Raw genomic sequence first — 13375 nt, 5'->3', positions numbered from 1 at the left:
TGACCGTCACAAACAAAATGCACAAATGTGTCTCCCTCATATTAATCTATTAAATATATTCATGGTTTATAACCACTAATAGTTACACGGGCAAAATTACGATTCTAGATATAAGCAAAACGAGTCATGATTTGGGGAAAATAGTATATTTTCATGTTATGATAATACACCATGATTAAAAGTTCTGGGATCATGATCCATTAGAACTGATTTCGCTGAAATTTAAGCGTAACGCACTTGACGTTGTTGGGTATAACTTCAGGCGTGTTTCTGTTACGATGATAGTCATTGCAACATAAATTCAGGCGTTATGTTTTAAAATATGAAGATTTCGAATATGAATTAAATCAAATGATGTGATGAACGTATTTTGTACGCGATTTTAACTAATGTCTCAAATGATATACATTTGAATTGCAAAACAGTGAAACGCACGACGAATTTATTTTAATCTGAATCATTACAAATTTAAATATGTTTTTTGAAAAACGACGACGCCTAAAATAACGTTTTCAGTTGCGTTCATTGCTCCAGTTTTGATTTTGTGTTTTAGAATTCAAACACTTTAACAAACTGCATGACAAAACACGTGTGAATCAAACCTCTTAAAACAAACTCTATGTCGAATTTTTGCAAATACCGCGGAACGATTTTTCTTTATTTTTGTTTTCGAAAAATCGTTTGACAAATCGTCTTATTTAAAATATTTATTTAAAATCTTAATGTTGTCAAATCTCTACAGTTGTTGGATGAAACAACACAATTATGAAAGGAATATACCTCAGTATGAAATAAATATTTTCAGTAGCTCTTGTTTTTCAATGTCTGCTTCTTGCCTTTTCATTTATCTATTAAGCAATCTATCACATCACTTGTGGAAGAGGGTTCAAAGTGATATCCGGGTTGAAAATCGGAGTTACGAGCTCTGAAAGAAATACATTTCTCAAGTAACGCATTCTCGGACCATGATTAATTTTCATGGGAAAAGACTTATTGCTCATGGTTTCATGACAAGTTAGAATGATTAATGTCATGATTATTTAATCATAACAGCAGTAACGGATTGCTTTCCGTGTAGTATCTTTTTTGCAGGCGAACATAACATGTCGTAAGCCGACTTCACTCAAACGTTGAAAATATTGTGTATTCCTATGTGTCGCTTTAGCGCGATACGCTTTATGCGATGATTCATTTAATCCATGAGGTTGGAACTTAGCGCGCCTCATTTTTGCACTGAATTTCACCATAGTGCTCGTTCATACCAATTATTTAAGAAAACTTCAATTCCGAGTTAGTTGTGGTTATACTATAGTTCTGAAAAATTTATCATAAATTAATAACCATATTTCTAATGTAGCAACTTTCATCTTATTTTTTAAACCAAAGGAATGAATAATGAAGGCAGATACCACTCTAACTAATGATTTCAATATATAAAAAAAACGTTTGAGGTGGTATCGTCGATGGTACCATTGTCTTATGAAATGAACTTATTTTCTTAGCAAATTGATCTATATGGGATCTGCCATAAATACAGTCAGTTTTCGTGCATTAAAAATGCCTTACTCTTCATTATATGGGGCCGGGTGTCATGTCAAAAATGCAAAACTATCCACGCAACCTTTTCCTGTCATAATTTTGAACGATGTGTCATGTGTCAGTCATGTGTTGATGGATTTATATCATTTAACTATCAATCGATTCGGAAACATTTAACTTAATCATAAGTTAAATGTTTCCGAACGTTTGAAATACTTCGTTTAAGAATTTCAATAGCATACCATTGAAAAATTGATTTGAATCGATCTATGTTTTCACGTGTCAATCACATCTTGCCTTAATGGTGACATCCTTTCGTCCGATTTGCGCAGTATGAACTATCGCACCAAAAAGAATCTATAAATATATGCTCCAATATATTTTTTTGTTTAGTCAACCACTGGCTGTGAGCGAGGAAGATAGTTTAACTAGTGAGTGGATGACGAAACTGAAAGTTACATATATTCGCTCACTGAATAGTCACTTTTTACAGTGTGGTGGATTCTATTTAACGTCTGCGTCATAGCGCGTTCCCTTGAATATATTGAATACCAATTAGCTGTTTATTTTGATTGTCCGGTAACTAGCAGGCCAATTTAGAACCATCGGCGATAGATTTTTTGGACCTAATTCGAAGCACTTGTGTGTCGGTAATTTGTTCATAGATTTTCCACATTTAACTTAATTCTAAGGCATTACTTCAACATCGTACGCCTAAAAATGGCTAGATTTATCGACGGGTCATGTGCTTCAGAACTAATTGGTTCAAGTAAAACACTGTCTTTTTCTTTATCTATTTTTTATGGTATTATAAGAGAAATTCGACAATAATGTATAAAATCTTCGATTGAATCGATTCACTGTTTATAAAATGAATAAGTTTGTACGTTATTTTTCTCTCGAACACAAGACAAGTAGGTTTACAAATTTTTCTACAGCAAAAATCAAATGTAAATAAAAGAAATGAAAGGTGACGAGTATTTCTGGAAAGAGTTTAACGAATATTTATCGAAAATTAGTATTAATATTATATTAAAAAGTCTCATTAGTCATGGCTTAGGTTTGTTCGTATCTAAAATTGATCTTGTAATTGATTTTGATTTGGTGCATCCACCACCGTATTTATGTTTGTATTTATTATGAGAATCTTTGAATTGTTTCATTTTTTATATAATTGTGCTCGGTCGTGTCTTGCAAACAACTCTGTAATTTTGGCTTTTTTTATTCGGCCTTAAACGTTCTCAGATTGTGGTAATTTCAAGTGAAAAATTAAATCTTGCTTCAGATAGAATTGGAACAATTGCCTGTATTTCAGTTATTAATTATTGAATTTAAGATCTTTTTTTTTATACAAATGTGGCGTTTTCTTCATAATTTTAGGAAAAAATACGGATAAAATTATTCGTCACGGTTTCGAAGGAATTCTCGAATTTTTCCTGTAACACGGCTCATTAGGCGGCGCACACCTTCTTCGTCCATCGTTTTAGCTATCTTCATCAGGTCGTCATCTGATTGATGTCTTTGACAACCTTTCCCTTTGCCTTGAGTCTCCTCTTCATGATTGCCCAGTATTTCTTAATAGAGCGGAGCTGGGGGCAGTTGGGTGGGTTAAGGTTTTTCGGAACAAACTGGACTCTTTTCTCTGCATACCATTCTTGAACGACTTTGCTGTAATGACAGCTTGCCAAATATGGCCAAAACATTACGGTATGGTCGTGGAATCGAATAAATGGTAAAATTCGTTTTTGCAGACACTCTTTTGGGTATAGTTCCGATGTCATTGTCTTATTTGTAACTAAAACTTTCGTTTTTTACCACAGCTGCAAATGCCCTGCCAAATCATAAATTTTCTTGCAAACTTATCGGCAAAAACAAATTTAAATTTGGCTGGAGCATCCCCCTGAGCCGTTCCCAAGTAAAATTTTTGACCTAGGATTTGCCTGGGATTCATCGTCCATCAGAAGACACCCGTCGAACTTGGCCAGCACCTGGTCATATAGTTTCCGAACACGAATTTTGACCACACTATTCTGTTTTATGGTTCGATTTGGCTGTTTGCTAGCTCGATACGACTTGATTCCTTCCCGGAGTCGAGTTCTCCTCACGGTCCTATGGGCAGCACCGAATTTTCTGGCCAAATCACGGTCCGACAGATAAGGATTCCTCTTAATCGTCTTCAAAATCTTACCACGCAGTTTCCGGTCGAACAGTTCCACTCCGACGATTGGCTTGAGGCTTCCGAATCGTCGTCAATGTTTCCTTATACCGTTTGATAACGGTATTTCTGGGCAATTTGAGCTGTTTAGCTAGCCTAGAAGCAGACCACAATGGATTTTCCAAATAACTGTGCACAATTTTTTCCCTTCTTTCGGCTTCCATGTTGATTGTTTACAAAGTACAGTCGATTTGCAAAATGTCAAAAATCATACGTGAAGCTGACAAAATTCCCGACACGTGGGCGCCAAGAACTTTCAAATCCGTCCACCAGGAGCGCCACAATATGAGCAAAAGTTTGTTCCAATTCTAAATGGAGCAAGCTTTACCACATTACCCACCATAATTTACCTATTCTAAGCTCATAAACTGGAGCTCACGAAAGCGCATTAGAAATAGTTTTAGTGGCTCTCTATTCAATCTAATTTTTTCTAACACCTGATTGCGGGACTTTGTCTCTGCAAATTTTGTCTTCGTTGGTTCCATTGTATATTTTGTCGTGAAAAAATCATTAAATGTGATACAAACCTGCAATATTCTCTTTTGTCATTTTAAAATCGACATATCAATTTTTCCAACGAATAAATGAATTTTTACACATACTTTCATGTAAATTTAACTCGTAAACACGATAATGACCAAAATTTTATTACAGTATTTACTTGATTAAGGGGGGAACACTTGTTCATTATTGAACATGTAAGCTTAATAGCAGACTGAAGAGGTTTAAAATTGGTTGTCCATAAACTTCTTCAAAGCTAGTCCGGTGTTACTACAATGTTCATAGCATGACTAACAGCGATTTAAAAGAGAAATTCGTAGACATTCAAAAGTTCACATGAATTAATAATCAATTCATTTTCGTCTTATTTGTCAAGCAATTTTTTTCAAACAGGTACAGGGAGTAGATCTACTACTAATGGGTTTAAGTAGCCACGTTTTCTCTTCCAAATTCTTGCAATTCGGAAGATCGTTGACGTTGTTAAATTGCAAAATGCTCCAAAATTGTGCAGAATTTTTCTCCACTTCGTACTTGACCGAATTATCCTAGTTAATGGAGATTACAAATTAACGATCACCACTGTCACTTCCATCAGATTCGAACAAAAGATTTTTGTATGGTATTGTAAGACCTTTTATTTGTATCAAAACCTTATGAAAATCAGACGGATCTTATCCGAAATGTGGAAGTGAGTTCCATATTAGGAATTTTGATCACTATTTTCGGAATTTCCGGAATTTCAGTCGTAAAAAGTCAGTGAAAATTAATTAATTATTTTTACGTTTCGTCTTTGACTCATCAGTGCAGAGCAGTTTAAATTGAGCTGCTTGGTGCTACACTCGGCAGTTCAATTTGAACCGCTAAGCAGACGTAAAGTTTCTGCTACTTACAGAACACTTTTTGTTTTGCAACGGAGTGCAATGTCTTTTCTGACGTGCCGAACGAAAACGTGTTTTCGACTATTTCGTTCTGTAAGTAGTAGAAGCTTTGTGTCTGCTAAGCGGTTTAAATTGAACTGCCGAGTTTAGCACTAAGCAGTTCAATTTGAACTGCTCTGCACTGATGAGTCGAAGACGAAACGTAAAAATAATAAAAACGGTTATGTGCCCTAGCACCAAATTTACTAACCCCTAAATGAGTAAAAATTAAGTTAAAGTTTTCGATATAAATTCTTGTTCGAAAACTATCCGGTTATTTAAAAAATCACTAGTACAACACTGTTTTGTATGATTTGTACCTTTTGGATTTGAATCATTTGTGATTTCCAAAGACAGTATAGATCACTTTTGGAAAAAAGAAGTATGCAAGATGTTTTTTTCTGACGTACTCTACATGTCCAAAAAGTTTAATTATTTCATTAAAATTTGAGAATGTTCTATTTATATTTGTTCCAGTCTTAAAATTTAATTAGCATAAACCACTATAACTAGGCGCCATGTGTTTTCTTTTAATAGATTTTCGATGGAGGCGCATGGCTTTTTGTTGGATTGCTAATTGGATTGATAAATAGATAACATTAACGCTAGAACGCTATCGTGACTTTTTGTATACGTAAGCGCTCTTTTGGGTAGATTTCTGTCCAAGAATTGAAGTATGTCTAAAATTACTAAATTTCAACCTATTTTTAAATAAACGGTTATTATAAAAACTTATCGCAAAGAAATCTCCATAGTAAAATTTGAATATCTTGAAAATATTTTTTTTAAATACACTCTGGAATAGAAGAATTTTGAGATTGTCGAAATCGAAAAATTTGTTTTGATAGAAAATGTTTTGATTTGTTTTGATACCAAATACCACATGTTTGAATGGTCTGGAACGTCGAGATCAAGTTTCATTAAAAACATTAAATCAACCCTTTGGGACTTTTTCAAAATTTTTCAATTTTTCGAGTCCCAGAAATTCGATTTTTTCCAAAACAATTTTTCGTAATGACACAAGATCTCGACGTTTTAGACAATTTCAAGACTTTGACTTTACGTTTCGTCTTCAACTCATCAGTGCGTAGCAGTTTATATTAAACTGCTAGCGCGACCTGACGATTCAGCATAAACCGCTAGGCAGGCATAAAGTTAATGCTACTTGTAAAATACTTGTGTTAACTCACGTCTCGGACGAAAAAAGTTGTGGTAATTGAAAGGGAAAGAAAAAAATGTTTACTCCAAAATTTATGCTAGGTGCACATACCCATTTACTTTGCCCAACAAATTACCACGATCTGCACGGCAAGCAAGCCGAAAATTGTTTCATCTGAGACGTCAGTTTAGACATTGAACAATTGAAGTCAAAATGTGCATCTAGCATAAATTTAGAGGTAAATTTTTTTTCTTTCCACTTCAAATTACCAATTTTACGACATTTGGAATAAAAAAAATTTTTAGTAACAGTAGTAGTTTTGAAGACGTTGCGAAGATGGAGCAGCGGTATTAAATATGGAATAAGGAAATATTTAACACGTACTAAGCTCAAAAGGCATCGAATCGCAATGAACGGCTCCATACGGTGGGAAAATCACGTGCACTGAAGCTATACACTAAAAGCAAACTTTCAAGAAGCATGTTTTTCACTGGTCATCTTAAGTTTGATATTCGTTTGCCGGGGATGTTAAAGTTTGTCAAAATACTTCATTGGTCAATCAATTTGCTTAAGTGGAAAGCGGAGCACTCCATTTGTGACTACCGGGACGATCACCGAGCAAGTATACATAAAATAATGTTTTCAAACGAGTCGACTTCTACTTCTAAGGTTACACAATGGTCTTATGCTTTTTGGTCGGATTTAGCCACGCGCCATTACTAAAAAGATGTTTCAGATTGGTACAAGGAAACTGATCAGTTGAATTGATAAAATTACTACTACTGAAACCTTCTTCAATAAGATATATTTTATCGAAGAGTAACTCAGTATCATCAAATTCAGCAATGAATTTGCATGAAATATCTTCCCCGAAGGTTAAAATTCCGAACCGCTCAATTGCAAAGTCTGCTTGGATTATTTTATTTTATTTTTCGTCATACTTTCTGTCCATTCATGCAGTCCCCTCCATTTCCAAGCAAGAACAATAACCATTCATCGTTGTACAACGAATCCAATAAATTTCAATACAACCACGCAATCGTTTATTCGTGCTCTGGTTTCGTATCTAAAACACAATCAAACTGTTAAAGTGGTCTCCGCTGTAGAAATAAAAAATAGAACAATGCTCTTCTGGGTTGTAAGCATAATTTATTAACCTTATCTCTGGGGAATGGGAAAAATTAATAAATTATCATTCCGGTGATGCACAGTGCCAAGTACTCGAAAATGCTTCACAAGCAGGGAGAGGAATATATTTTATTCATAAATCAATTAGCAGTCCACTTCGGTGGGTTGCGAGCATCCGCAATTATTCCGTTACATTGTTATCATTGATCCCGTTGCCAAATCGCACGCGCCTCTTCGACAACTGCCGTTAATTTGCATACTAGGTCAAATGTGAAAAAAAGTCAAATAATTTTGCATATGGAAAATTACCCCAGTGACGATTTCTCTCTCTCTCTCTCTCTTTCTCTCGTTTCAGCGCACGGGATTGATTGCTTCAAATGCGTTTCGATGAACGGAGCGAACAAGGCATGCGACGACCCGTTCCACAACAACTACTCGACCGCAATCCTGGAATCACCCTGTATGGGTGGGCGTAAGGGTCGAGATGGACTGTTTCCGGCCACGTCCTGCATTAAAATTGCTGGTTATTACGGTAAATCTGCGTTTCACGTTGTACAAGTTGGGGTGATATGATGGAATGTCATTTTTAATATTTATACCGTGGCTTTGGAAATTCGCGTGGATCCGATTTAGGCACCAGCCAAGTTTCAACAGTGTGAAATTTTGGATTTACATATTAGATTATAATAAGTATATGTTGATGATTATTGACCCTGGGGCTTAGTAGTTATGGGCATTACGGCTAAGGGTAATTTAGGATTTGGATGAAACATGAAATATCGATTTCATGATAAAACCTTTGTTCAAATAAGTGAAAGAATGAGTAAAGTTTTTGTTTTTCCTGATGTGCAATGTCTTTATAGACAAGCCGACAGAGCAGACCTCTTTGTTTTTTTGAATATCTTTTCCTTCAAATTATCATGAAAACCAATATTCAACAATAATTTGATTAGTGATTTTTTGAAGTTGTAGATGTTACTGCTAAAATAGCTATTTAGAGGCAAACCAGAACAACAACAGAAAGCCTCTTAAAAAAAACACAAAATAACTATTTGAAATTCTTAAGATTTTTTTAATGAAAAATAGTCATTTCAATTCCAGAATAACTTATGCTAGATGTAGTCGTTCTCGAGATACTGAACCGTGGAATTCAATGAACCAAAAGTTTTGCTGAACAGCACAGTTCTATGTAGTTATAATTCAATTAAATTAACTGATGTCGTTTGTGAAAATTCGTTAAAAAGACGCATTTCTACAAAATTTGAGTGACAATGTTTACTTACCATAGTGTAAATAAACGGTGTCGCTACTGAACTGAAACACTTTTGGTCGGGCAGATCAACTGACTTTAAACCAAACAGCTTGTACGTACTTAAACGTTTTTGTGAATCTAAATCAAACAACTCTTGCAGTGCAAATCGACGAAATATCCAACCATCTATCGATTCAATAAGAACTCATAAAGCTGTTTTTCGAATTATTGAAACCGTAGGTAGGTCATATTGGATCTGCTTTGGGATTGTAGAACTTAATTCAACATAAAATTATATTTGTATGAAAATTGGGGTAAAACGATGTAGCACGACGCATGCGATCATAAAGACTATCTGTTAATTATTATTTGAGGTTATATGCGAAACATAGAACTGTATTGTTTAACCAATATTGGTCCAAACACCGATCAGTAGAACTTTTTTTTCTGTAAATTCATGGAAGAAGATGACTGGGGGTGAAACAGAATATAGTTATTTGTGGTCAATCTTATTAAAAACAATCCATTTATATAACTTATGAGCATATCAGGAATACCTTCCGATTGGTCGAATTGAATTTTTTCCTGAGTTTCACAGTTAGTTTTCGAAGTAAAGTCAGAAAAAAGAGGAATTGGAGCGTTTTTGATCGTTTTTTTCCACTGTGCACTTTTTCGATATTACTGTAGTACCGGCAGTAAAATTTTCATACATATATATCGCCAACCATGCAATTTCGATGCAAATATATTTTCACATAAACTTGAATCAGTTGAAATTCTTTCTTTCGTAAGGTAGCATCGTATTCAACAAACTTCACAAACGAGTCACAGAAATTCTTGCCTGTGCCGGGGCTCTGTTTTCTTCAAAACGGATGGAAACTCGGGCTCCTGTGTGCCCGGTATCGATGAACTCGCTTGTGTTTTCAAAATCGAGCTTCGGTGTTGGTTTTCGTTTTCTTTACCACGTGTATGAAATTGAACACCATACACAGCGTGCTTCATTCGTAGAGGCGGTGTTGTGTGTACGTCATCAGACGTGTTTGAAATTTCTGACACTCATCACCTTGTAATTCAGGATCCGGATGAAATTTATGAGTTATGTATGGAATCGTAAGATCTTTCATTTGAACAAGTTTGTAAAAATCGGCCAAGCCATCGCTGAGAAATGTGAGTTCGGTTCATTTTAGAGATAGTGGACATTATATCTGGTGCTTCCGGAACCGAAGTGTTTTGCATTGACCATAAGGCCATTCATATGAATCTAAGTATGAAGAAATCTTTAAGAAAAGTGAGTAAGTAAATTGAAATTGGAATTTTTAGAGCAATCACTCTGTAATTCAGGAATTTTCTATAGCACCAGAAACCTTTCATTTGAATATAATTTTGTGAAAATCGGTTCAACCGTCTCCGAAAATAGTTAGTACACATATTTTTATTTTCTCGCACATTTCACCCCACAATTCTGGAGCTATAAGTCGGCTGCTAACCATATTCAGGAATTTCCTGAACCTTTCAGTTGAATCTTAGTTTGTGAAAATCGCCATTTCCGAGTAAAGTTAGTGCAAAAAATAAACGTTTCTTACATACATACACACATCCATGCATACATACACACATACACACATACAGACATTTTGCGTACTCGACGAACTGAGTCGAATTGTATATGATACACGGCCCTTCGGGTCTCGGTTCAAAAGTCGGTTTTCACAGTGATTGCATAACCTTTCTGTATGAGAAAGGCAAAAAATAGATTAATATTAAAGCTAGTTAAAGGGGTAATATAATAAATGCTATTGATTATAATTTCAATCCGACTACGGATTCCGTGGCCTCGGGTCGATTATAAAATATCCATTTGATTATTATTACAAAACAGACAGAACTTTAAAAGATATGTTCTCAAATTGCATCGATTTGTGGAACTTGCCGATAGGTGATTGACGGAAGCTCCGTTGGTCACATTGGATTTGAAACTGACCGAAGATTCAGAAGTGGCAATCAAAGATAGCTCATAAAGTACAGGGTTGCGCAAAGGAGCCTGATACATTTTGTTTCCCGGTTACACTGGAACCAAACAAGGGAGGAAGAAACCGAATATTTTATGTATAACTCATTTTTGAAGAATCAATCGTATGTTACAACTATTTGTCAGTTTAAAAAACATTTGTTCAAGACAGCAGTTTCGTGTGTATGTGGTCCCATACGTAATTCCTGAATTTCATCCGGATCCGATTTCCGGATCCGGAAATATAGGATAAAGTGTGTTAAAAATTTTATACCATCACTGAAAAGGGTGTAAAACCATAAAAAGTTTTCTAAATCGACCTCAAATCTTCTCTAATTGATAGCTGACCGCAAATATAATTTATTGTACGTTAAAATTCAAACTATACATAAAAAGTCAAATGATGTTATATTCTTTACAATAGACTTTGGAATGCAGGAATCAAACCTAAATGGCTTAAGTAGCACGTTCCCCTAGAGCGTTTACGTAGAGAAAAAGTTCTAGGGTTTGGTATTTGCACAGATAACAGATATATAGACTCGAGCAAAATTTTTTTAAATCTTGTGTAAATTTCAAATTTGCTATACGTTGGAAACACTACTGCCACCTACTCGACTATTCGCCGCGATCTTTCGAAACGTTCCACTACGTTCCGGAACGATAACAAAATCCTCCTGCCTGTTACATAAATATTCGAATTATAATAATTTTAACACTTATCACACGATTTCCCTAAGTGTTAGAAATAAATTTATTTCCATGTCGCATAAATCACACGAGAATTCGATCGGAATAAAACTATAATAAAATTGCCATTTTAACCAACAGCAAAACAAAAATCTAGCGTGAAGTGAATGTGGCAACCAAAATTGTGGTTTATGTGAAAGCGGCACCCAAATCGTGGTGACATCTCGTCTCGATCGTTGTGACATCTACAAGTGTTCGCCACGCTGATTGAGCAAATTTTACACACAGTTCATATGTGAGTCTGTATATCTGTTATCTGTAGTATTTGGTTCCATCAGGACTTTGCTGTTCTTTTTAATCACTATCTTTATTTACATAGCTCTAGATGCCTTCAGTTTCAATTTATTCAGGATGCATATCGCTACCTACTATTATAATGTATGTGCATCTAACAAATTATTCTATCTTATTACAATGCAAACTTATTGAAAACTGGAATGAAGTCTGTCTTCATTCTCAATCAATGTCCATCGTCGCCTGTACATCCAAAGTTTAACAACGACGTGATATTGAGATAACTTAGCCCATCGTCACCGATAGCCATCAGACGTTGAACTTTATACTACCCTTTATCACATTACGTTCAATGGGTGCATCAGGGAAACATCCAGTACCGATGCAATAGAAAGTGTTGATGTGACTCTTGTTGCTAGTGCGAAATGCATGAAAGGGGTTGGGCTTCCATTTGCATAAAATGTTAAACCATCTCTCGAACCTAACTTGCCCCTTCTCCCCTGGTGGACCCAAAACCACACATAAAATGCTGATCTACTTCCCACAAACTGCATAAGGTAAACGAGCTTCGCTATGCAAGCGGCAATGCAACCTCCCCCGTTGACGATACTACGCGGTGAATGAACGAAGGTCGAACAATATTGACTGCAACTGTTCGGGGTGTAGTTGGTTTCATTGCGGTGATAAATTGTTGACTAATGGACATTTCGTTTTTTTTTATTTTTTTTGCTCTTCATTCCATTTCAGATGACACCCGTGAAACAATCACCGTTCGTGGATGTGCCCTGGATAGCGGTACATTGACCACGGATACGGAAATCATTCGGATGTCCCATTGCGGTCGGTTTTTCTATGATGATAGGTAAGAATGCTGGGGGTCGGCGGGTGGTTCGCAAAATGGGCAATGTAATGATTTTCGAACCATTAGAGTAGAGTTGATGCGTGTTTAATTCAATTTGAAATCAATAGCTGAATTGATTCAAATTTCAGTCACTAATTTGTCCTTTCGTTCCCGCAGATACGTACATGGATGCTTACAGAGCTGCAACGATGCCGATGCTTGTAACCACAGTTCGCGGTTGGTGGTAGATTCCTACCAGTTTAGTTTCTGGCTGGCAACACTGTATCTCCTGCTGTACTACCACCGGCAGCGGATTTTGTCCGCTCCACAGCATCTAGGCCCCGGAAGCTAACAAAGTAGAACCTAGCCACTCTATCATCACCGTCAAGCAAATAATTTATGAAACCAGTGCATAGCCGTAGCGTTTAGTTAGCTTCAGAGGGCCATTTGGTGGCGGTAATTATATCAAAACTTGCTGCATGCGAATGCCGCAATAGCACAGTGATTTTTTATAGCGTAACATTTTGTCCCCGCTTTTCCATTGTTTGTATGTACACCTAATCCTCACGAAAATGTAGTGTTAGACGTTGCAAATGTACCCGTGGTGGAAAATTCGAAGAAAATTGTCGACCAAACAGAAACAATATATGCACTAGCTAGGCTGTAAGGACACACGATCAATTGATTTAACATGCTATTGCTGCACCGACGAATTGAAAATCAAAATGTAAATGATCATGTCATTTGTAACAACTTTTTCAACTAACATTTAAGTACTCCTAGGGTGTAGAAAAAGAAAATAAATGTAAACTATGACACATTTAAAGTACAGAA

The 13375-nt window shown here is 35.8% G+C and overlaps 1 protein-coding gene across 10 annotated transcripts in view; it reads left to right on the top strand.

Moving 5' to 3' along the window:
• Window positions 1-13375, top strand: part of LOC131431035 (uncharacterized) — a 256155-nt gene extending 242780 nt beyond the window's left edge. For all 10 annotated transcript variants that reach the window (XM_058596460.1, XM_058596451.1, XM_058596454.1 and 7 more), the window contains 3 exons: window positions 7815-7991; window positions 12448-12562; window positions 12719-13375. In XM_058596460.1, coding sequence (XP_058452443.1) covers window positions 7815-7991; window positions 12448-12562; window positions 12719-12893 — 467 coding nt within the window. In that variant the 3' untranslated portion in view covers window positions 12894-13375. The remainder of the gene's footprint in view (window positions 1-7814; window positions 7992-12447; window positions 12563-12718) is intronic.

The sequence above is a fragment of the Malaya genurostris genome, chromosome 2, assembly GCF_030247185.1.
Source record: "Malaya genurostris strain Urasoe2022 chromosome 2, Malgen_1.1, whole genome shotgun sequence".
In the NCBI taxonomy this organism is placed as follows: Eukaryota; Metazoa; Arthropoda; class Insecta; order Diptera; family Culicidae; genus Malaya; species Malaya genurostris.
The sequence above is the reverse complement of the archived record's forward strand: the minus strand, read 5'-3'. Positions and strand labels throughout refer to the sequence as shown.